Source organism: Prunus avium, chromosome 1 (assembly GCF_965620075.1).
Source record: "Prunus avium chromosome 1, drPruAviu1.hap1.1, whole genome shotgun sequence".
In the NCBI taxonomy this organism is placed as follows: Eukaryota; Viridiplantae; Streptophyta; class Magnoliopsida; order Rosales; family Rosaceae; genus Prunus; species Prunus avium.
Window position 1 is genome coordinate 15210104 of NC_142284.1, and position 24246 is coordinate 15234349.

At 35.7% G+C, this 24246-nt stretch overlaps 1 protein-coding gene across 1 annotated transcript; it reads left to right on the forward strand.

The window, feature by feature from the left end:
* The first annotated feature begins 6135 nt into the window (after positions 1 to 6135).
* LOC110773732 (Pentatricopeptide repeat (PPR) superfamily protein) lies at positions 6136 to 12879 on the forward strand. Its single transcript, XM_021978254.2, has 5 exons — positions 6136 to 6369; positions 6648 to 6845; positions 7330 to 7515; positions 9399 to 11486; positions 11989 to 12879. The coding sequence occupies exons 1-5, from the start codon at positions 6333 to 6335 to the stop codon at positions 12642 to 12644; spliced, it is 3165 nt and encodes a 1054-aa protein (XP_021833946.2). The 5' UTR covers positions 6136 to 6332; the 3' UTR covers positions 12645 to 12879.
* Positions 12880 to 24246: the final 11367 nt, after the last annotated feature.

Sequence of the window (24246 nt, forward strand, 5' to 3'; positions counted from 1 at the left end):
ACCATCCAATTTGTTAAGGACATTCCAATTCATTCTCACAAGGATTCCACCAGATAATCAAGTCCCCTCCTTTTTTTTTTCTTTTTTTTTTTTTGGACATGATTCTTTATTGTTTTCTAATATAGAAAACCGAATATTAGACTAATTGAATTTCTCAAAATATCCAATTTGTGCATTCTGATATCATCCTGAAACCAGTGTTTTAACAACATCACCGACAAAGCAATTAATCTTGATCTTATTCATATAGACAACAGATTTGGGCTTCAGAAAATACTCATTTAAAGGAAAAACCCATACCTTGATTTGGCTCATGATTTTCAATCAGCATATTTTGGGTTTCAAAGAAACTCAATTCAGCGGAAGCGATTAGATTCAGACAATTGAATATCAAAATAAAAAGGAGAAAGCCTAAATCTCAATAGTTCTAGACGGAATAGAAAAAACTCCAAAGTGAAAAGCATAGGTAATAAAATAATCCTTTTATTTTATTTGTTATTAATTTAATATTATTATTCAATTAAAACATGGTCTGTTGAGTGGGCTCTGATACCACATGTTAGATATTTCATGAAATGAAATCAATAGAACAACAACACCATGAATCACATTAGAATAAGCCAATAAACTTAATAACAAATCAAGAACACTAACCTGGATTAGAAGAAGAAGACATGAAGGTCTGCTGGAGCCGTCTTCTATTCTTTGCAATACCAAATACTAATATCTCAATAGGGCAGATAATATCTTAGCGTGTAATTGTAAGAATAGGGACTAGCCCTTTTATATTGATAACAAAACCCTAACTTTCCTATTATATTTTAGGGATTGCTAATCTTATGCCATAATTCATGAATATCTTACAATATAAGAAGGCCCATATAGCTTTATACATATTGGAATCCAATACATACGGTCCAACAAGCTATGTGAAATATATGTATTATAATTAATACTCAATTTTCTTCCAACAACTTGGACTCTTGTGCCCTTTCAATCTCACATGAATTTGCTGCCAAATAAATGGGTGTTCAAGATTAAAAGGAAGTCTGATGGCTCTATCAAGCGGTATAAAGCATGGTTGGTTGCAAATGGTTTTCATCAAAAGGAAGGTGTCAATTACACTGAAACTTTGAGTCCAGTTGTAAAACATAGTACCATTAGACTAGTTTTGAGCTTGGCAGTCACAAAGAAATGGCTTGTGTGACAATTAGATGTTCAAAACGCATTTTTGCATGGTTTTCTTGCAAAAGAGGTCTATATGTGACAACTTGTAGGTTTCATTGATTCTCATGTATGCAAGTTGCAGCGCAGTTTGTATGGGTTGAAACAAGCACCAAGGGCTTGGTTTCAACAGTTCTCTGATTACTTGCTTGAGCTTGGCCTCCAAGAGTGAAAATGTGATTACTCATTATTTGTTTTTAATCAACATGGTGTTTATTTGGTTTTGTTGATTTACGTTGATGACATCTTGGTCACAGGCAATGATCAATCTCAGATTTCCTTACTTATCCAGCGGCTTGGCACTCACTTCTTTATGAAGGATTTGGGACCATTGTGTTACTTTTTGGGGGTTGAGGTCGACTACAATGAGGACTCTATGCACTTAGCTCAATCCAAGTATGCCATGGATTTGTTATCTTGCACTAAATTTGCAAACACCAAGCCTATTTCCACACCTACACCTAGTGGTTAGAAGTTGAGTGCGCATGAAGGAGAGCCCTATTATGATCCTGCTAATTATGGCAATGTTGTAAGGGCATTATAGTATCTTACCATCATAAGACTTGTCCTTGCGTATCCTGTGAACCAAGTGTGTCAATTCATGTAGAATCCTACCTCTACTCACTGGTCTGCTGTAAAACGAATCTTACATTATCTCAAAAATACTTATGATCATGGCTTAGTATATCATCTTGGTGAATTGCAGCTCAATGCTTTCTCTAATGCAGACTATGTTGGTAATCCAGATTCTCAACATTCCATTGGTGGGTTTTGTATTTATTTGGGGAAAAACTTGGTTTCATGGAGTTCTAAGAAGCAGAAAAAATGTATCAAGGTCTAGCATAGAAGCTAAGTATCGACAGCTTGCTCATACTACTCCAAAACTATCTTGGTTTAGTTCCTTGTTTTGTGATTTACAGCTATGTTTATCCCCTCCTCAAATCTGGTTTGATAATGTGTCGTCGCTAGCCATGGCTTCCAATCCTGTATTTCACTCTCGAACCAAACATTTGGAAGTGGACTATCTTTATGTTCGAGAAAAGGTAACTAGAAGTGAGCTGCTGGTTCATTTTGTTTTGCTCGCATGATGAGCTTGCTGATTTGTTTACCAAGGGCTTGTGTGTTGTTCGCAGGCACAGACCTATGACTTGTACAACCTGGGCTATCCCAGGTGAGTTTTTTTTATTTTATTTCTTATAGTTAGTGTTAATGTTAATCCCATTTATAGCATAAATATTAATTTGAACTAACTGGATAATTGTAGTGTAACCTCTAGTTGCCGTGTGTCTATCTAACTTAATCTTTGTGATGATAAATTTTCATTTTTGAATTTTCTTATGAATTTTCTTTTTTCTTAATTCATTTTTGTCCGTCATGGTAGACCTTAGCAGGCATTGTTGGTGTAAAATAGGTCTTTTAAACAAATAAAATAAAAATGATATATTCTTAAATTATATATATGATCAATTCCATAAGCCTAAAATCTAACATTTCAATAAGGTAATTCTAGCCCACCCCATTTTGAAATCCTGGGTCCGTCCCTGGTTGTTCGTTTCAAGTACTTGGTGTCCAAGCTTCCAATTGTTCAAAGACCTGTCAACTTGTGGGGGGATGTTAGACATACGTTATCTACAAGTTTGAATTCAAAGTCCTTATCTGTTTTGGATGATAAGTCCTAGTTTGCCTTGACTTAGTTTAATTGTTTTGTGATATGATTATCTTTTTGATTTTCAAATGTATAGATTGATTCCCATGTAAATAGAGATTTTCATGTAATCGTTTGTAACTGTTAACCTTAAAATATCAATATAAATATAGTTGCACCATTATGTTGATGGTATGCAAGGCTCACCACTCTTCTCTTGAGCATACTATTGTTTTACAAGTTCCTCATTATATTATGGTTTTATCCTTGTGGTAGGCGTTAGAAAATTCATTAAATAACATTATGGTACCACCCCTAAAAAACCCTAACGGTGCATTTGGATAAGGAAATTTAAAAGTACAAAAGAATTCATAAATGACGGAATTTAAAATGACAGAATTTAAAATGACAGAAATTAATGTTCTAGAATTTGTAAAGTTTCTTGTTTGGGTAAAGGATTTAAAATATGGAATTTAATCTTTATTTGTAAAGTTATCTTTTTTAAAAACTCAATCTCTCTTGGAATTTTAGAAATGACGATTTTATGATAGAATTTAAAGTTGAGATTTATGACCTCCAAATTGAAAATTCCAAGTGTTTTTCCCATGGGGAATTTCTAAATTTCTATGTTTTTTCTATCCAAACAACGGAATTGGTTCATGTCAATTTAGAAATTCTGACTTTTGTCAAAATTCTAAGTTTATTTCCCTCATCCAAACGCATTGTAAGTGAATGGAGAAGAGAGAAACCCAGCAAAAGGTGAGCCCATGGATCCCCTAATAGAGCAAGGAAGCTTCAGATATGGGGTTTTCCCCCTGGATCTTGTTAGATCTAGGTGCCTTGGCAGACCATGATGTTTTTCTCTCCTTATTGTTTGTTTCTGTTTTACATGATGGCTTTAGCTATGTGAAGCATCTTGTGGAGCGACTTTGATGTGTTACTACTACTTTAGTCGTTTTTGTTCCAAAAAATCTTATGGGTTGTCTGTGAGTTTGTGTCATGATTCCCGAAAACTTATTTAGTTTGATGTGTTGTCTAGCCTCTCTAGCATAGTCATGACGGTTAGTGGCCCATTTTGTTCTTGATAAATTGTTTTAATCTTGAACAATAAAGGCAGTCGACAGGGGTTTTAGACAAGTAATTTTTTAGATTGATTCTCTCCAAATCGTCTCAACCCTTAGACTGGCTCAAGTCACTGGAGAAATTTACCCATGTCCGTCATACTGCTAATTGGGATGGCTCCCTTTGTACTTTTTAAAGTTGTCCTAATAAAATTCTATTGCTTATTATAAAAATAAAAATAAAAATAAAAACATTATGGCACATAGCCTACTTTTTTTCTCTTAAGAGAAATAAAATAAAATAATATTTTTTTAATCAAATGTTAGATGCTAAAAGAGGCGAGTTTGAATTTGACTCCGGATGAGCTCCGAACAACTAATATAGATATTGAGCGGGAGCTAAAGAGGTGTCAAATCAGCCTGAGTGAAACTCGTGGAGAGTAACCATAACTTTTAAACAATTTTTAGTAAAATAAACAAACTAAAACTAGTTACTAATCAAATTTCATGTTTTCAAATTTTTTGATAAATAAATAAATAAATAAAAAACGAAATTGTTATCAAATGGGCTTAAGCAATTGCCTTTACAACTTTGGCCTATAAGTGGAGGGGAGGGGGTGGGTTGAGTTGAGTGGTGGAGATTGAGGGGAAGTTTTTCTTTTTTCATTATTATTTTAAGTTTTTCTTTAATGGTGAAGTGACAAAAGTGCCCTTAGGAAAGACATGTTTTGAAGTTGACGGAGTTGGCAATTTAGCGTCAAGAATGAAGTAGGTGAAGGAGTTTATTGCGTGGCTAATGTACACTCCCCCTTATAATTTATGTGGTCTTTATGCAAATTGGCTTAGTTCATTTCTTCATTTTTGCCTCTTGACTCTTGAAATTTTAAAGACGACCATAATTAATTTGACCATTCTACGTTTACCATTCTATTAAGATAAACTATATATATTAAATAATATATAACATGCAAGACTCAAACGATTAATATCTCTCAAAATTTTAAAAAAAATAAATAATATGCAATGAAAATCATTATAAACATGCCAAAGAAGCGAAGTATTATTTTCAATTTTCCAAAGAAGCAATAAAATATTCTTTTCAACAATCTCTATCGATGGAGTAGTTAAGGGTTTCCTTTTCCTTTTTGCTTTTGCTGTCGATGGAGTAGTTGTGGTTTATGATCATAATAAAGACACAAGAAATATTATCCAATATTAAAGAGCGGGATTTTGGTGTCGTTTTTGAGAAGGCGTGTCTTTGTCGCGCTTGACTATTGGACAAAGTAGGTAGGGGAGAAGTCGCGTAGGGTTTAATTTTGTGGGTCAAAGTTTGAAAGTGCCATTTCATTGGGTTTTTGTTTTGTTATCTGACAGTCAGGTAAGACAATATTTTACTGTTTTCCAAGTTTTCATCCCATCCAATCAACCACATGATAATTCCAAAACTTGCACGCCTCGATTTTTGTACCTTTAGGACCTCTTTGCCCTTAGACTTTTTACCTTTTTGGTTTTAATTAATTAAAAACACGTTAATACACAAAATTAATAATCTTTCTTCATATTCTTGCTAATCTATGTTTTTAGGGTATGTTTCATAATTAAGTGAATATGCTATTAATATACTCGATGTGATAAGTTCAGTAGTAATAAAACTCAAATGGAATCAACATTGTATTCGTGGGCATCTAAATTTTACCAAACGCTAAATTACTTTCTCTCACAGCTAATCTGACAGCAATTATTTTCATAGCACAACAATGTTAAATTGGTCATTGATATGATAAGTTCAGTAGTAATAAAATTCAGATGGAATCAACATCGTCTTCGCAAAGGTCCATCCAGAGTAAATTCTTCTTATATTTATTATTTATTTTACTGAACAACACAACAAACTCCCGTTTATGAGATTTTAACTCAAAGTCAAAGTGAAAATGAAAATGAAGTGCTAATTCCACTAAAGTAAAATCATTACCGATGCATGTTTCTTGTCACCTCATGATCATATTTTCCAACTCTACCAAAAAGTTAGTGCTACAAACATCATAATTAAGAACATCGCCTAGTTTTACACCAATTTCAGTGGACCCCACTGGTAACCTCATACCATTACCATGCACCTCAATGCAGACAATCATAAAAGGTTGATGCAAATGATTGATAGCAACCCTTGCCTTGTTATTTATATAACATGTTCACATGGGATAAGAGGTTAAGCCGTTAGCAAACCGGTCTCTGAAAGACGACTCATACTGTTCCGTACCACACTCTCACGCCCAAAAGGGACCTGCAGACATTGAGAGACTTTTGCGTTGATTGCTTGTTCTTTGGTTTTACATTTCAAACTTGTTTACTTTGTTTTATTGTTTTCTCTGCTGCTGCAACTCTTCGCTTCTCCTGAAGACATGGATAGCCAAGATCTAGCAAGAACTCACAGTTCAGGTTTGATTTATCTTATTTTCTTCTCTTTCTGAATGTTGATTTGTTGTCTCTTTCTGGGTTTTAGTGGATTTTGGTTTTTTGGGTTGGAAATGTTTTTGATGGGTTCTTGGATTTCATGGTTTATCGTATTTTTCCTTTCACTTTATTTCACATTATCTCTGAATCTTGGTTTTGTTTGCTACTGGGTTTAAGGGTTTTTTGTTTGTTTTTTGTTAATTTTATTTTCTGGGTTGTTGTCTGCTTTTGCGATTGTTTTGTTTAACTTCTTGAATATACAGGGCTTGACAGCCATGGAGTCCATGTTTGTCACAAATGTGGGTGGCCCTTTCCAAACGCACACCCAAGTGCCAGACACAGACGTGCCCATAAGAGGATTTGTGGAACCATTGATGGTTACAATCTGGCTGGCTCTGAGAAGAACACCCATGTAAATGATTCAGATGATGAGCACTCTGATGAAGAACGCAAAACCCCCAGTGAGTTACCTAGTTCTTTTTAATTCTTTCATCTAATCCGCTCTGTTTTGTGTCTCAGAAATTATTTGGAAGGTGAAATTTGGTTATTTGGATCTTTGTTTCTGCCTTGGTGAGGGATTGGTAAAACTATTCTATTAAGCTGTTTAAATTTTTAAGAAAAGGACTAAACTGTTTGAAGCATATAGAGAGATCCCCCACTGCAGAACTATGAAGCACAGACACGGATGCGCATCGGACCGTATCATATCCAAACGAGTATCCGATATGGGATACGGCACTAAATTGGCGTATCCATGGTTCTAGTAAAATCTTGTTAGAAACCAGCAGCTAAATAGCTGCAGCACAATACACACAGGGGAAGCCCGAACAAACAAACAATAGATTATCCCCTGATTACATCTCAAAACATTACTTTTCTTCAGTTTTTGTTGATAAGCGGATGAGAAATTAGATATCTTATTCTTTTTATTTTTTCATTTGATAGATCTAGTATCCGTGAGATCAGAAGACGTGGTGTTCTCAGATGCCGTTGCAGAATTTTCAGATAGTGCTTCTGGTGCAGGAACCGGCGAAGGGTTAGAAAATGTTCGAGAATCAGAAATTAATCTCGAAAGGGTTGCCAAGAATGGTTTGAACGTCATCCAATCCCTTAATGATGGGGAAATCACCGGTAACGTTTCCATGAATCGAACCAATTAATTGTTATTAGCTGTCTTGTTGGCATCTGATTTAATTATTTATCTGTGCGTGTTTGATGATTTAAAGTATCTGTTTATGGTCTGAAGAATTTGCATGTTGATACTTAAATCATTATTTTCTTTAAGAGGATGCTCAGAAATAAATGAAATGATCTAGACAGTAAAAGAACCATTATACCTTTAATGAGTTGATTTTAAGTATAACAGGATAGTTTACTTATCAGGAAAAAAAATTATAAGGTAGTTTTAAATTGATGGGTGCGATATGATCCTCGGGTTCTGTAGCTCAGTGCAAGGAGGTGTTGCAGTTTTAATTGGTTAATTATGAAATTAAGTAAACCTGATTTGGAGGATTAATGCAATGAATGCATTGAATAGTCTATAGTCTAATGTGAAGGGTTGTCCTACTCCATTGAACAGTGTGTAGTCTAATTGTGGAAGGTCAATGCAGTGATTGCATTTTAAAGTTATGAAATATTCATCCTACAATTAGAAGTTGATGGACCGTGCAGGTATCTATTCTTTTCTATGGTATAATAGGTTATTTTATTTCTGGTGTTACGTCACTACTAAAGGTTATCTGGGTAGAGTCAATAAAGAGACTACTTGTGCTGGTTACCGTCTGTATGTTTGCATGATAATTTTGATTATGCACACCTGATGTGTGTATACTTGCTCTCTTTTATTACTTGGTTGTATTTTGTATTGTTCATGTACTAGTTAGTGCAGGATGTATAGGTTGTTCAGCAGTCTGTTGAATATTATTGGCAGGAATGTAATTATGGGTCATATTCTGTGCTCATTTCATAATATTAGATGGAGGACATTTTACAAGTTAAATGTGGAAATGTTGCATGTTAGGTCTATCTACGGAGACTTAAGTGATAAAGCACTCATGGGGCTTTGGAAATATGCAAATATTTTCTTATACAAAGAAAAGAAAAATATGAAATTTTTTGTCCAATTTTTGTGATAGCACACACATACTGGGTGGCTAATCATCTGGATTAAAAATATCTTTGATGGTGCTGAAAAATATGATTCTATTGAGTGGAAGGTGTGCCATGTTGGATTTGTACTTACTACCAAAACTTTTGCGGAACTTGAAGTAAATATTCAAATAACGGATAAAATGAAACAGTACCACCCTTGAAAGAGAAAATCTATCCAAGATTCACTGACTTCGTTTCCTTCTGTTTTGATATAAAGGACTTTATGTACACTTGCTTGGACGAGAGATTAATATAAAGATTTCAATACTGTAGGGCTATTATTGTTTTTAAGTCAAGCGATTTTTCATGCCCTTGAAGTGGCAAGTTCTGGTAAAATTCATGGTAAAGAAGGCATATTCTTCCATATAGTAAGCTAATTATACTGAATAGTGACCTGTTTTGTGATGTGGTGATAGTGAAATATTATATTCTTATGTTGGTGACTGCATTTTTTATAATATGTTTGACTACACTTTTTATTTAAAATATTTGTTCCATGTTCATACTTCTCCACTTCTGTTGTCCGAGTATTTGGGAGACATCCTCTATTTTGATGTAATTACTGTATCCTTGACATGTAAGAGTGATATATTTTGTCCTCATTTTTCTCCACCTTTATCGTCAAAGTACATTAGTAGCAGAAGAAGAATGAATCTTCTATAAGATGCTTACACTGTATTTTTAAGTGTGTGTTTTTTTTCTTTTTCTCGTGAGGAGATGACTCTGATCAATATTGCAATTGACTGAAAATTGTTCTAAGAATCCTTATCTGGTTTCTCTTTTGACAATTGTATAGAATGTTTGCATTCACATAAATATGCATTTATCTCTCAATAACCTCATGCAAATTTCTGAAATTCCAGAGAATACAACTAATCAGCTGGGTGCACAAGAGTTACAGGGATCGTTGTCAACTTCTAACATCATTTCAATGACAAGTTCGGAATCAGCTTTGCAGGATGATAGGAATCATTCAGAAGATGACGTACACCCCATTCAATTTGAAGTGCTGGCAGATGCATCAGAAGATAGTAAGAAGACCCATGCTACTGACAGTGTGATTGAGAGCTCTTTATTATCTGCTCCACAAGAGGACAAGATTGATGAAATTGCAACAAGTAATCTAGATAGAGACTTACCGTACACTGTGATCTCACCCAATAAAGTTGTCAGTGAAACAGCTGAGGGTGTATCTAAGTTAGAAGGGACAGTTGAAATGACTTCGGACTCTCTGCGAGATAATGAAGTTGTTCCATCAGAGAAAGAGTACACCCATGCATATGATTTGTATATTCCTCAAATTGATCCTTCCCCTGAAGTTGAATCTGTTGAACATGTGAATGCATCGGTTGATACTGTAGAGAATAAGGTGGATACTACAGACGGAATACACTATTCAAATTCTGGTGGGTTAACTGAGAGTAGCAACTGGGAGGGAGAAGGGAATGCAAATGTACATGTGCTTTCTGTTCCAGATGATACACATGTGGTAGAAAATCCTGAGGCGATGCTTGAAGGTTTTAAAAATCACAAAGAAAAGAAATTAGACCAGGCTATCTTCTTGGACTCTTGGGAACAATTTAATGATGAAGAAACTGATGTTAAACGTGGAGGTAGCAGCAAGCCAATGGTTAAAGAAGTGCCTGCTGAAGAGGAACCCAATGTTTCTCACATTCAGATCAAGATTACTGAAAACCAAAGGTCAGATGAAATAGCAGCCCCTGCAAATGCAAATGAATCGTTACAGTTGAACTTTTCTGAAAGTGATACAAAGGTCTTATCTGATCCAAATTCCTTGATTGCTTCCAGCAGTGCTGCTATAAATCAAACAAGGCACTTAGATGATCTGGATGGTAATGGAAAAGATGAAAAATGTGATTTAAGCGCAGACCATAGCAGCAAAGGATCTGCAGAAGAAAATTCTGTGGAAAATCCTGCTGAAATCGAAATTAATCCAGCAGCTAATTTACATGAAAATGGGGATGCTGGTGATTATGAGAAGGGTATATTTGAAACCTGCAATATAATTGGAGATTCTGGTTATCATGAAACTGAAAATTTTAAGTTAGCTGGGGATGACAACAGCAAGGAATCTACAGAGAATTTTTTTGCTAAAGACCCTGTGAGTAATTTGGAATCTGCTAGTCGTCTCTCTGAGCTCCAAGTCAATCCAGTATCCAGCTCACATGAAGTTGGTGATGCAGGTGATTATGAGAAGGATAAAACTGAAAGGTTTGATATAATTGGGGATGACGGTGATCATGAGAAAGCTGAAAAGGATGTTTTAACTGGGGATGACTACAGGAAAGTATCTACAGAGAAAATTGTTGCAGAGAATCCTATAACTAGTTTGGAATCTGCCAGTAGTCTCTCCGAACTTCAAGCTAATTTAGCAACAAATTTAAATGATGATGATCCTGGCGATCATGATGGTGGTGAAATTGAAAAGAGTATTATATCTGGAAATGAGAGCAGGGAAGGACCTGTTGAAAAAAATCTTTTGGTGAAGCCAACATTGAACCTTGATTCTGCTATTGATCTTGTTGAATCAAAAGCTGTTGCAGAAGATGCAGTGGATGGTTCTATGCTGAAGCTGGTTGACACCAAACACAAACCTTTAAATAGCAGTTCAAATTCTAGCGGAGTTGGCCTCAACATAGTTTCAGATCATGGTCCCGATGCTGAATCCACACAGAAGAGTTCAGAGGGTTGTGGGATGAAAGAACTAGGTCTTTCTGCTTTAGATGCTGAATCTTCTGTTCTGAGTTTCACTGCTGAAGATAATGGCTCCAGAGAGTTCCGTGGGGTATCATCTGGGTTGAGTTCTCAATCTTTTCAAGAAGAGAGTGATAAAAACTTTGTTAGGCAACAGCCAAGTTCATCTGCACTGGATGTTGTTGACTCAAATAGCCAAACTGACAGTCTGGAAGGAAACTGGGGCTCTGTTTCAGGTATTTGTCTTCTTAATTAGTTTTTATAACACACATTCTCTCTTATTTGGCATAATAATATAAGAACTGTTGCACTTGCACTGCTTTTGCTTGCCCCACTTTCTGTACTTGTGACTTGGCGAAGAGTAATCATGACCCAAAACTGTTATCTGCAACCATGTACTGAAGATGGGTGTAATGAAGTGAATTTTATCCTTTGACTTGATTATGTCATTGTGGTTGGTAGAATAAAGAAAGAATATACATATGTAAAATTAGCTATGACTGAATTATGTATACAAGTTCTTATGTGTTTTGGTTTGGTTTTTGTTGGATCAGTTTATATATTGCCCTTCAATAAGGGTGTCTTGTGGTGGATTTACAATTATTTAGAATGCCATTTATTCTTTACTGCAATGCTATTCTATCTCTATGTCTAAAATACCTTATCTGATGCATATGCACAAAAAGAAGATTTACAATTTTCTAAACTCAGTCTATTTTCTGTTGATGCATGGTACAGTTCTTTCTATCCAGTCAGATGCACAAGCTATACCACCTACAGATTCCCAAACTTCAGTGGAAGAGCAGAAGTCAAAAGCTGCATCTGAGAGACAATACCCTGAAAAATCTGATATGTTTGAAGCACCGTCTTTCATGACATTGGTAGAACCTCGAGGCGTGAATGACCAAAAAGCTACTGCTGCTGAAATCCACAGAGCACATAACCTGGAGCTGCCAAAACCTGCACCTTTGCAGGCAGGGTGGTTTCCTTCTATCAGTCATGTTGTGAACGAATCACCGGGGAGAAAGAAGAACGAAGAGATCATTGCCAAGGTTACAAACTGGAGCACTGGAAAGCAACACACCCCTTTGAAGAACCTTTTGGGTGAGGCCTATCTAGAAAATAAAGCAAAGTCACCGACCCAAAAAGAAAGTCAAACTCCTGCGCCTCAGAAGGATGATAAAGCAGTGAAGGTGAAGGATGGTGGTCCTGGAGCGACAACAGTGAACTCAATTCTGGGTCCCGAATCACCAACAGGTCAGGCATCTAAGAAAGAGAATGCAAAAGAATGGAACTCTCCGGCACGGTATCCTTCAGACATTAAGAGTGAAAAGAAGAAAGTCAAGGGTAGACCATACTGGGCGCAATTTGTATGCTGCTCATCCGTGCATTAGCATCCCCAGTGTCTCAGTTTTAGAACTTTTGAAATGCGGGTAAAGCTTTACAGTTCTAGTTATATGCAAGTTTGTTTCGATCATGGATGCACATATTGTCCATGTGTTTTAGCTGTAATTTTGTACTTCTACCGACTTAGGTACATATTGTCAGTATGGTTATACGAGTCTCGGATTTTATAGGCGTTAATTTGGTTATATATCTCATGCAGGAGGTTCATAGTTTGTTGATGAATATGTTTACTCTGGGATGAAATTGCAGCCTGATCTTCAATCCTTATAATGTTTTTTCTAGGTCCATTATCTCTATCAAGAGTTGTTGTCATGTCTTAATAGACACCTCCGCATTGTGCTCCAGAATTAAGTTCAAAGCTTTCTTATGGGAAAAAAAGAAGATAGTATTAGTATGAATAAACCTCCGCTTCCATTTTACGAAATTAAGTTCACAATAATTATAAGGGTATTACCCCATACGTTGGGAAATTGGGATAATCTCAACACTGTTAGTTTGTCAAGAAGAGGCGGGCGGGGCGGTTGTTACCTTTCTGTACTTGTGTGATTTAGTGGTTTCTTTTTACTTAATTTTGTTTTTTCAAAATAACAAGAATTTCTCCATAAAATAGCACCAAAGGCATTGAACCAAACGACTTTACCACCCAATAATTGACTTAAAAAGCATGCAAAGAACTCCTGCAGGCGTTTATTTCTTTCTTGTCTTGATTATCTTCCTTCTATTAATAAGCACAGGTTAGTTAATTTCACACTTGATTTTTTAAAATTAATCAACAATTATCGTTCATGATATTTGAATTCAGGACATCCTCCATGAAAATGGAAAGTGAGATTAATCAATAATTGGCATTCATGATATTTGAATTCAACACATCCTCCAACAAAGTAGAGACTGGGTGCCGCTATTTAAACTTTATTCTTGACTGATAATATGTTATACTTGGGTTATGCAGCTGTCCATGTTAGTCAAATTTTAACATTCCTCTAATAGCGTAAGACCATCTACATTTTGTATTGTAAGCAATTGATTACGTTAATACATGTGCTATCACCTATGAAGCTACAACTAACGGCCTCTGTTCATGAGTCTCAAACGTGGAAATTTTGATGAATGAGTGGATTATAAGATACAAATCTCAAGATAGTTGAGATTGAACAGTTGAAACCGTTAGAAGAAATCACTTGAGCTAAAGTGCTTTGAATTTGAATTTTTTTAAAAACAAAATTTGGCAATTTTATATAAGGGATGACAAGAAAATGTTGGAGTCAGAGCAAGAAATGGCATAATCAAACATAAGCAAAAAATCATACTTCCAAAATTCTTAGAATTAACTCCAACAATTTGTTTCATCGTTATTTAGTAAATACAATTTGTATCCTATATGCGGACCAAAGCACTAATCATGCAAATTTGTTACAGAATCAATTACGTTCCTTGTACCACCTAATTTGTAGGTAATGATAGTATGCATAATTTTTCATGCCAAGATATGAACACATGCTTTAAAATTATAGTCTTTAGACACCCAAAGGAAAAATTTTCCCAAGTTACATAGCAGCCCATAAATACAAATCCTTACAGGAAGACAGTTATTATTGGAAGTCATATTTCAGTTTCCAGTATATGCTTCTTAGCATCAACTACAAAAAATTGACCCACAATTTGCAGGAATTTTTCCTTACGAATTTTGAAACATACCAAAATTATAATATTCAACTATCCCAGACAATTCAATGCAAATCACCAACTATCCATAGAGCACCAATTGATCACACTCAACAGAATCATTTGGAATGGAAAGTGGTAAACTAAAGCTGAAATTTCATGCCAACATCGACACACAGATTCAAAAATTTTTAGGCAAACAATTCAGAATTCAACAAAAAATCAAAATTCAGAACGAAAAATGATGAATGGGTTTGGTGTTGTGTGATAGTGTATTAGGGTGTACCAGTGGTATTTTTGGTACTTAAATAGGGTGTACTTAGTTAACTTTACATTTTGATTTAAATATTATGGTGTACTCAATTAATTTTAGGGTTCATTTAGCAACACTCAAAACTTATGATGCACCTTCATCATTGCATTTAAATGATCTACATGTATAAAAATCAATTGATGCTATGATTAGGAAACAAACAAAAATCTCCTCGTTTGATTTGTGTTGTAGTTTCTTCTGTCTTGAATTGAAATGACTTTCATTACCAATGCTTTATACAAGATGGTGGTTTCAAAATCTTCCTCTGTGAGCAGTCAAACACGATATGCCATTGAAAACATGAACAAGTTGCCCCACTTTACTCTAACAAGTGTGGAAGACATGCACAAAGTGGTCGTGGTCAAAACAATAATATGTGGACCAAAAGCAACAAGTTTACTATTGATGGCGACCTGGACCCGAGAGAGCATGCACAAATAGTGGCCATAGCTGAACAAAATCAGCTACAAATAATTCCATTTTCACTGGAGGAGGAATTGCGGTTAAACGAGTGAGTGGAATTTTAGAAGCTCTATCTTAGAAACTCATAATTGTGTGGAATTTTAGAGAAAAGGAGAAAAAGAACCTCTTGCCACTGTTCTTTGCTCACGCAACTTTCCCCGATATGAATATGAAAGTAATGCTCTCTTATGGCAACTAGTCTACTCACAATTGTGTGAAACTTTAGAAACTCACAATTCTTTTAGTTTACTCCAATATCTTATTTTACAAGATACTCTATCATTTGTCCATTTGGAGGGAAACAATAGGATGTCTCAATAACAAAATTGTTCTTTGTGTATGTACATCTCAGAGAAGAGAAGAGCTTAATTAAATTATAGAATCATGAAGTCCACCTGAACAAAAAGTCACGCAAGAAAATGTGAATGGCCATCATGCGAACCTTGCAGATCAAGTTTTTATTTTTTATTTTTACTAAGATGCTTGTCAACTTTGTTCATGCATGATGCATGCATATATGCATTAGGTATGTGTAATTTGTCATATTTCTACACAGATCCAATACCAATGGAGAGAAATAGGTAAAAACATGTACGTCGCAGGCTTCCCAAAGCATTTCTAATTGGGCTCTAGTTAAACCATGGGAGAACCACAAATAAGCTTTAAGCCGTTGATATCAAAGTAATAGACAAAAGTTTGGATCAAAGTCATGCACATGGTCAAAATTCGAGTGCCCGAACAATAATTCATAGGGAGGTGCTTCAATTTTATTATGCTGATAATAATAAGGGTGCTGCTATTTGTACCACATTTATTGATCATTTTGGTCCCATATACACTAGTGGAGTCCATCTCTATTACATAGGTGGTCAACAAGATAGTACAAATAACATTATTAATATCAATGCATATATTTCTGCAAGCTCCATCCCCGTTTTGAGCTTTTGTAACTGCGGCAAGCTTATCCAATACCAAGCCGAGCCTAAGGAGCTCCACCTTAGAAACTCCCAATTGTATATATATTATTGGAAACTCACAATTCTTTTAGTTTACTCGGATAGCTTTATTACAATGTTCTCAATGAAAATGAAAATGAAAATAAAAATCATTTGACCATTCAATTAGTGGTTGTAATTTTAATGCTTTATTGAAGCACTATTTTCATCTATTTTGTTGGTCATAACTAGAGAAGGGGACCTTTATGCATATGTTGGTGTGTCTTGATATAATCAATGATGTGTAAGTCCCACATCAGAGAATACAACAAAAATAATATACAATTCAAATATAGGCAGTCCAATCCTAATGATATCGAGACTTTTTAAGTTAAAAACCTCACACTTAGAGGTCCATTAGGCCTAACCCAACCTAAGTGTTGGACCTAGATAGTTAAAGTGAGGACTATATCAGTCCATGGTTTGGACATGTAGGGTGCTCCTATTGGGCTCGTTGGTATTTTTGAAGGAATACCTAAAATATAAACAATTCGGATCATTGCAATACCATCCAGAATGACCCCACAAATGTGTCATTTACATAAACTTATTTAAGGAACCCCTCAATTAAAGCTCACTTTTTTTTTTTTTTTTTTTTGGGAGACGAAGGAATATATATCATTAGAAACCACCAGAAAACGTTACAAAGGACCTGCATGTAGGAACGCAACCTCATTAAATCTTCTCAGGGAAAATCACTTTGGACAAAACCCCCGGGTAAGAAAAAGAGTGCCACACACGCATTGTACTACAGAATTGTTTAGCAAAGCTCACTCTATCTATGTATATATGTTCTCTTGCTAAGATACTTATCAACTTTGTTCATGCATAAGGTCGTGACTCTTGATTTGGGAGCACAATATTTGATTAATTTTGGAAATGAACTTGTTTTAGTCTTATATTTCACATTATTATTATTCTTTTCAATTTTGCATACGCTTGCACAGACTCATAGACTATAGTAATGTAATTTAGGTCTAGAAAGCATAAAAAGTTTTTTGATAATCCAGAACAATCAACATTTAAAATTATTTGAGGGATCTCTCAATTAAAGGAGATTGATATACAGAGAGGGTTTCAGTTGAAAGATCCCTCAAATAAGTTTATTTGAGGGACACCCTTGTTGGGCCTACCCACACATTGTATTTCAACAATCCGAATCGTCTAGTTTTTAAATATTACCTCAAAGATCATCTCTGAAAAAAAGCACTTGGTGTTAGAATTTGTATAGGAAATGACGCAGCACAAGCAATAAAGGTTTCAAACGAAAACCTTGAGTAACAAGGGAACTGGATTCCACCAGAAAATTAAGAGAAACTCTCTTTGATTAATTGTATTAAAATCTGAAGTGTACAAAAACGTTAGACAAACCTGCCTAAATACACAACTCTCAACCCTTGTAACTGCTAGGGGAGTTATTACATTAAAACTGAAAAACTGGAAAACAGAATTTATTCCGAAAATTAACTACGAAACTTTGAATGCGGTTTTGGAAGGCCAAACGACCTCAGAATGCCAAAATCCATCATACATCACAGCAAAGCTGTGAGTTTGACTCGTGGCGTCGTTCCCTTTCCGAAATGGTATTTTGCGTCCTAATCGGAGCTCGGACGCCAAATCTGCAAATTCCTGCTATGTCCCTTTTCACTTCTTCGCTCCAATTCTTCTTCACTCCAATTCTTCTTCAATCAATTAGAAAATCCCAACGATACGCCTTCCTTCTTTTCCTAGTGTCATAAGTGACCATATTTCGTCCTACATCAGACTCCTTCACTTGTAAAGAACTCGACCTCGAGTTCTCGTTAAAATGAACTTGAGTAGGCATAGAACTTGATGTGTAGATAAACTCTTCAATTTGTAGAATTAGGACTTGCTCATATTTGGATGGAATAATCATATAATTAATTCCATAAACAAGATTAGAATAGGCTAGTTGAGAATCAAACTCCTTGTATGAATTATTTTCTTCTCCAAATACAGATTCATCCATGCCTTTAATTTCAGAGGAATCCAATTGTTGTTCTTCATCTTTTGAAATATATGTTTCAACAACAGGAGTTTCAATAAGCTCAATATCTTGTTTTTCTTGAATCTCTTCCTTCATCTTATGGATGATTGGATCTTCAATTAATATAGCATCCATCACAGTTTCTTCCTTTTCGAGAACTTCCTCCATCTTTTCTAGACCCACCATGATATTGGGTTGAACAATCTTGTAACCATTCCTTAATAAATATATATTATATTCAAAAGGAAAGAATTTTTTCACAAGAAGTCTCTTCATCCAATGCCAAGAACTAATAGGATTTTTACCTTGTTGCTTCCTAGATTTTCGCAACTGATCCCACCAAAAAGCAACATCGTCTTCTAAACTGGATGCAACAATTTCCACCATCTTCTCCTCTGGGATCGCTATTGAATCAAATATTTCCTCTATGTCTGCAACCCATTGAAGAAAGCCTTCGATGCAGTCGCTCCCCATGAAGTATGGAACAACTGCAACATCAAATTCTCTAAGAGTGATTGGTTCCCCGTCTCCACGGGTCCTATCTTCTTCGTCTGGACGAGCCATTGGAGGCACCTCGAGTCAGGCAAAACCTACTCTGATAAGACAAGCCAATAATACCGAGACGGGAGAGACCCGCTCTGATACCACTTGACGCAGCACAAGCAATAAAGGTTTCAAACGAAAACCTTGAGTAACAAGGGAACTGGATTCCACCAGAAAATTAAGAGAAACTCTCTTTGATTAATTGTATTAAAATCTGAAGTGTACAAAAACGTTAGACAAACCTGCCTAAATACACAACTCTCAACCCTTGTAACTGCTAGGGGAGTTATCACATTAAAACTGAAAAACTGGAAAACAGAATTTATTCCGAAAATTAACTACGAAACTTTGAATGCGGTTTTGGAAGGCCAAACGACCTCAGAATGCCAAAATCCATCATACATCACAGCAAAGCTGTGAGTTTGACTCGTGGCGTCGTTCCCTTTCCGAAATGGTATTTTGCGTCCTAATCGGAGCTCGGACGCCAAATCTGCAAATTCCTGCTATGTCCCTTTTCACTTCTTCGCTCCAATTCTTCTTCACTCCAATTCTTCTTCAATCAATTAGAAAATCCCAACGATACGCCTTCCTTCTTTTCCTAGTGTCATAAGTGACCATATTTCGTCCTACATCAGGAAAATACACTTTCACTTAGTCTCACATTGAAAGGGAGTTGTTTCCTTTCATGGTTTATAAGCACCAACACTTTAGAAATACTAAATAGGGTATGGGTTTAGTGGAGGCAAAGTTGTGCCTCATCTTGGTTTGGGTATATATATAGCAACAATTATCTCATGCTTGGGTGAGGATGACCAGCAACTTCATATGCTCACGAATTCGGCTTCCTTTCAGCAATTGACGACTTCACGTATCAGATTGTATATTTTATAACTAAGTTGGTTATCCCTATGTTGGAAATTTGGGACGTGACTGTTATATATTGTGAATTGTAGTTGGTATGTTAATATATTTTTTATCCAAATTTTATAAGGGTTTTCTGCGCTTTTTCCCTTAAATTATTTACATATTGTCAATTTAGCCCTTTAACAAATTTTTCGGTAAATTAAGGACTCCAATTGTTTATAAATCACCAATCAAGGGCCCATCGTCAATTTTTTCAAATTTTGGGTTTTCTACCCTATTCTAATATGGTTTTAGTTTCCTATTGCTTGTAAACTTATAACCCAAGTCCTATGAGCTATAAATAAGTCTTTTGGGGGGAGGTTAATTTCAAGAGAAAGAACTCAAGAGAGAGAGATCTCATGAGAGAACTTGAGGAGTTTACAAGGGCATCAAAGGGTTCGAGCGAGGGTGTGATAGATATTAAGACCTAGGGTTTGAGAGAGTAGAGGGCTAAGAGGGTTTTTCTTTGTAAACCAAAATTGTTCATATTCTTTGCCGAACCTCTATAAATCTTTGTGTTTGCTTTATCTCTCTTTGCAGTGTGTGTGTTTATTCTTCTTGGGGTTTTGTGTGTGCACGTTGCATAATTTATTAACAATAAGGTCTTGGAGTGTTTTCGCACAATATTTATGGCATATTTACACGTCGACAAAAGCATGACGATCAGACATATTTATTGTCGAAGATATGTGGGAAGAAAAGTCCCCACCTAATTGTGCATTGATTAGGGCAACTACATCGTTTCGTAGAGTTGGCAGATGACGACTTCTCTATTAGGGTAAATTGTACTCGGCTGATGACAGGGCCCAAAGTACATCAAGGCCCATTAGGGAAAAATAATTAAAGATCTAGAAAGATTATTTGCTGGGTTAAATGTGCCCAACGCATCGGGCCCAGTCACAGTCTACGATCATTGTTTTTACAGTAATGGCTTAAAGATCACGTATAATCAACCCATTAATTATCTCACGTCCCAAGTCAAACGATTAATTGGCATGATGATGATAAGTCTTCTTAGACCCAATAGGATCGCCACGTCACCAAACCATGGTGCGAAACTAGCCAACACAAAGTTTTATAAAAATCGAACTCCCTCTGATGAAGAAGGTAGTTCTTGGAAGTAAGAACTTTATTATGATTCAGTCTCTTTTATAAGTCTAACTTAGGCAACGGAGGGTTTTTGGCTCTCACCACACAATGTGCAAGAAGAGTTTAACGTGTCATTCTTCTCTTAACTTCATGGCTCCCAAAGTTTTTTCATACGATGGTGAAATTTATGCCCCCACGATAATTTCATTAAGTAATACATTTTATTAAATTGTTTAGTTTGTTTATTTTGGTGTAGTATCTGCTTATGTATCAAACTGTTAGATACTTTTGAATTTGAGTTCTATGGTTGAGGATACATTGTTGCACTCGTAGGTTACTATATATAGGACCTTATTCCCATTTCTCTTTGGGAAGAAAACAAAAACTTTCAAATAGCATCGTTTTTACATGAGAAATATGTTTACTTTCTTTTGATGTCTTTCAACTCTTCTTTTTTCTGATTATTATCAAATAATTTTTTAGCTTGTTCATTGCAGAACAAATTGATTTATAAACAGTGTTTTATTTTAATGGATCAGCAGCTTTTAATTTGTCACTTAAACGTATGTTATCGTTCATGCATGATCCGGCAGATGTAGGTGTTGACACCATAACTGACCAAGCAACTAGAAGAAACTCTAAGCAAAGCAAGAGGAGTCCCACATCGGAAATCTACAAGAAGTGAAGACTCCCTCTCACCTATAAAAGCATATCACTCTCTACTTAAGAGGGGATCCCCCGATCCTATCAGATCCAATCCTATCTGATCCTAGGCTGGGCTCCCTCTTCAGGACTTTCCTGTTAGTCTGGCCTTCGGGTCCTGGGTCTCCAGACCCGGGGACTTGACCCCTGGGCTTCAGACTCCGAGCTTTGTACCTTAGGCCCTAGGCCTTCTTCCATTTATCTTTGGGTCTAATCCCCTTTGTACAAATGTAAACAATATCATAATGAGAACATCTTCTCTGTGGACGTAGCCCATTCATTAAGGGTGAACCACGTATATCTTGTCTTTTGTATATTTATCGCTTGGCCAAGTCCTCACATACATGCTGAAGGTCCACTTCTTCACCCATCATCCATAACACCTCATCACTAAGTTGGACTCAATCTTGGCCCAACCATTTTGAGCATCAACAGTAGGATCATTCATACACTTGGAAAATTGTGTGAACTGGCCAGAGAAAGCTCATATATAGCTATTGTCTGTACTGTCGAATTGTCAAAGGATGTTGGCCAACCAAAAATGTCAGACAGTTCGATTGGCATATGATCAACGAATTCTTACTGAAAATTGTCAAAGGATATTAATAGAGCATGCGACACAAGATCTATCACTAAGACAATTTTGTAGATGGAATAGCTAGTAAGATTATTATGCAAAAATGATCTATATTGCTGTGAATTAAAATTATTCTCGCCAATGGGGTTTAGCTTTTTCCAGACGTGTTGGTGTATTAGTTTTCCTTATTTTAATTTATATAAATAAATAACAAACAAGAGGTTGATTTTTTGCATGCAGTTTTTCTACAATATTTTTTGTTTAACTTTAATTTAGGTATTGTATTGTGCAGAGTAGGGAGCAAATCTGCGCTAGCCAACTTAACTAAGCCTATATCTGTTATATTGTACTGTTTTTGTTTACTTTTGGACAAGACAAAACTTTTTGCAGAGATGCCTACCTTTGTATAGTTAGATACTTTTGACTTGCCTATGTAGCTGATGATGTGGATGATGAGAATTTATATAATACTATGATAGTATGGTCACATGATATATCTTGTACACATGTTATAATATGGGTGGATGACATGGTTTATTTCCCCCTTTTAGGTAATAGTATCAATAAATATCCACTCATATTATAATACATGTACAATATGTACCACTTTACCGTACTACGGTAGTATTCTATAATTACTCGTGAATGACCCTACTATCTACATGTTTGGGAAATATGTATTTCCCGTTATTAAATTCCAAGAGCCCTAATAAAACAAAGGATGCGTTGAAATATCTGAACTGTGCTCAATACATGGCTCATACAGCCCTCAGATTTATTGGACAGAGAAAATAAATATGTAGTCTGAATGTTCCCATACCTTTGGTAAAAGCATAAAGTTGATCGGTTTATTTTTCATTCCCGCAATAAGGAATAAGTGAAAAAAAAAAAAAGAAAAAAAAAAGCAAAACAAAACAAACAAAACAAAAAACATGAATCGAATTCCTAGATATATTTACTTCTTTATCATCTTGAGTGTCTCCTTTTTGTCCATAAGAGCAACTCCAGCGGATAGCCCAGCCAGAGGATTGGTTTGGGGGGGAACCCAGTTCCAACGAGGAGTCCAAGCCCGGGCTGGGAGTGGGATCCACGAAGACGGGCTGGCCCGAAGGCCAGTGTCGCCCGACCTCGAGCTTGAGGGCTGATGACGTCATGCGCGACGTCCTTTTACTTTTATTTATTTTTATATTACTCCATTTACTTAAGTTTACAATGTAAATAAGGAAGTACCCCCCATTTGAATTCAAATAAAAATACTAGAAAATCAAATTCCCACCAAATCAAAATATGAAAAATCGGTTTTAGTGCAAAATATGATTTAGGCAAAAAATGATGGCTCATTAAGTCAATATATATTTCATACTAAAATCCCATAAAATCAAGTTTTCTTATTTGATGCGTAAGGAACAAAAGCCGCCAAAAATTATCTTGAGAAAATGATTATTCTGAAAAATCATTTTTCATACTTAGTCAATATTGCACCTCCACTAAAAAATTTATGGGTCTGCCAGTGCACATAGGAACCCGAAAATCTTATCCAAAAATATTATCCAAATTAATTATTGAGGTAAAAAGATTTGTGAAAAAAACAAAAAAATGAATAGTAATTGCCCTTTGCCATGGCAACGGGTGGAAACACACAATCTATTTGCAAGGGCAACTACTATTCACATGAATAGTGGCTGCCCTAGCTCCCTTACTATGGCAAAGGGCAAATGGGTGGAGTTGCTCTAATAAGCCCTGTAGGTTTGTAAACTTTAAGCTCTATACTTCTTGTGTGTATATATATTTATATTATCTTGTTTAGTCTGTTTAATATCCTTAGTAATTAATCCAGATGATCCTTTATCATCCAATTAGCGCTTAAAATGTGACCAAATTTTTTGTTAGGGGCCCAACCCAGCTAGGCAGAGCGACACCAAAGATGTACTCCATCACAAACATTATGCTCGTCTATTTATTTTATCACAATATTTTAATAATTTACGATTTATCTAATTATTTTCAAGAATAAGCCCCAGGCATGATTTTCCTTATTAATGTTGGATTTCATTGACATGTTTATGTTTTACTAGTACTCTTGTGAAGGTATAAAACCTAATGATCATATTTGAAATAGTGATGGCCTTAAAGGATTGTTGGAGTATAAGCAAAACGTGGCATAAAAGCTGTTGGGGATTTAAATCTTCAGATTGTGGGGCATATTGTGTATATCTGGAGGGCGCACGTGAAGGAAAATGTCAGGGGCACTTCGGGTTCTGGAAGCTCAAATGCTATTGCTCTTCTTGTTAAGGTTGGCCCTAACATGTTCAATTCAAAACTATGAAGAGGA

What these genes read in the sequence shown, in the direction of transcription:
- LOC110773732 (XM_021978254.2), top strand. Translation starts at nt 6,333, where the DNA reads ATGGATAGCCAAGATCTAGCAAGAACTCACAGTTCAG. An exon ending in TGAAGAACGCAAAACCCCCA is followed by an intron (nt 6,846 to 7,329) that starts GTGAGTTACCTA and finishes TTCATTTGATAG; the next exon opens with ATCTAGTATCCGTGAGATCA. An exon ending in AAACTGGGGCTCTGTTTCAG is followed by an intron (nt 11,487 to 11,988) that starts GTATTTGTCTTC and finishes TGCATGGTACAG; the next exon opens with TTCTTTCTATCCAGTCAGAT.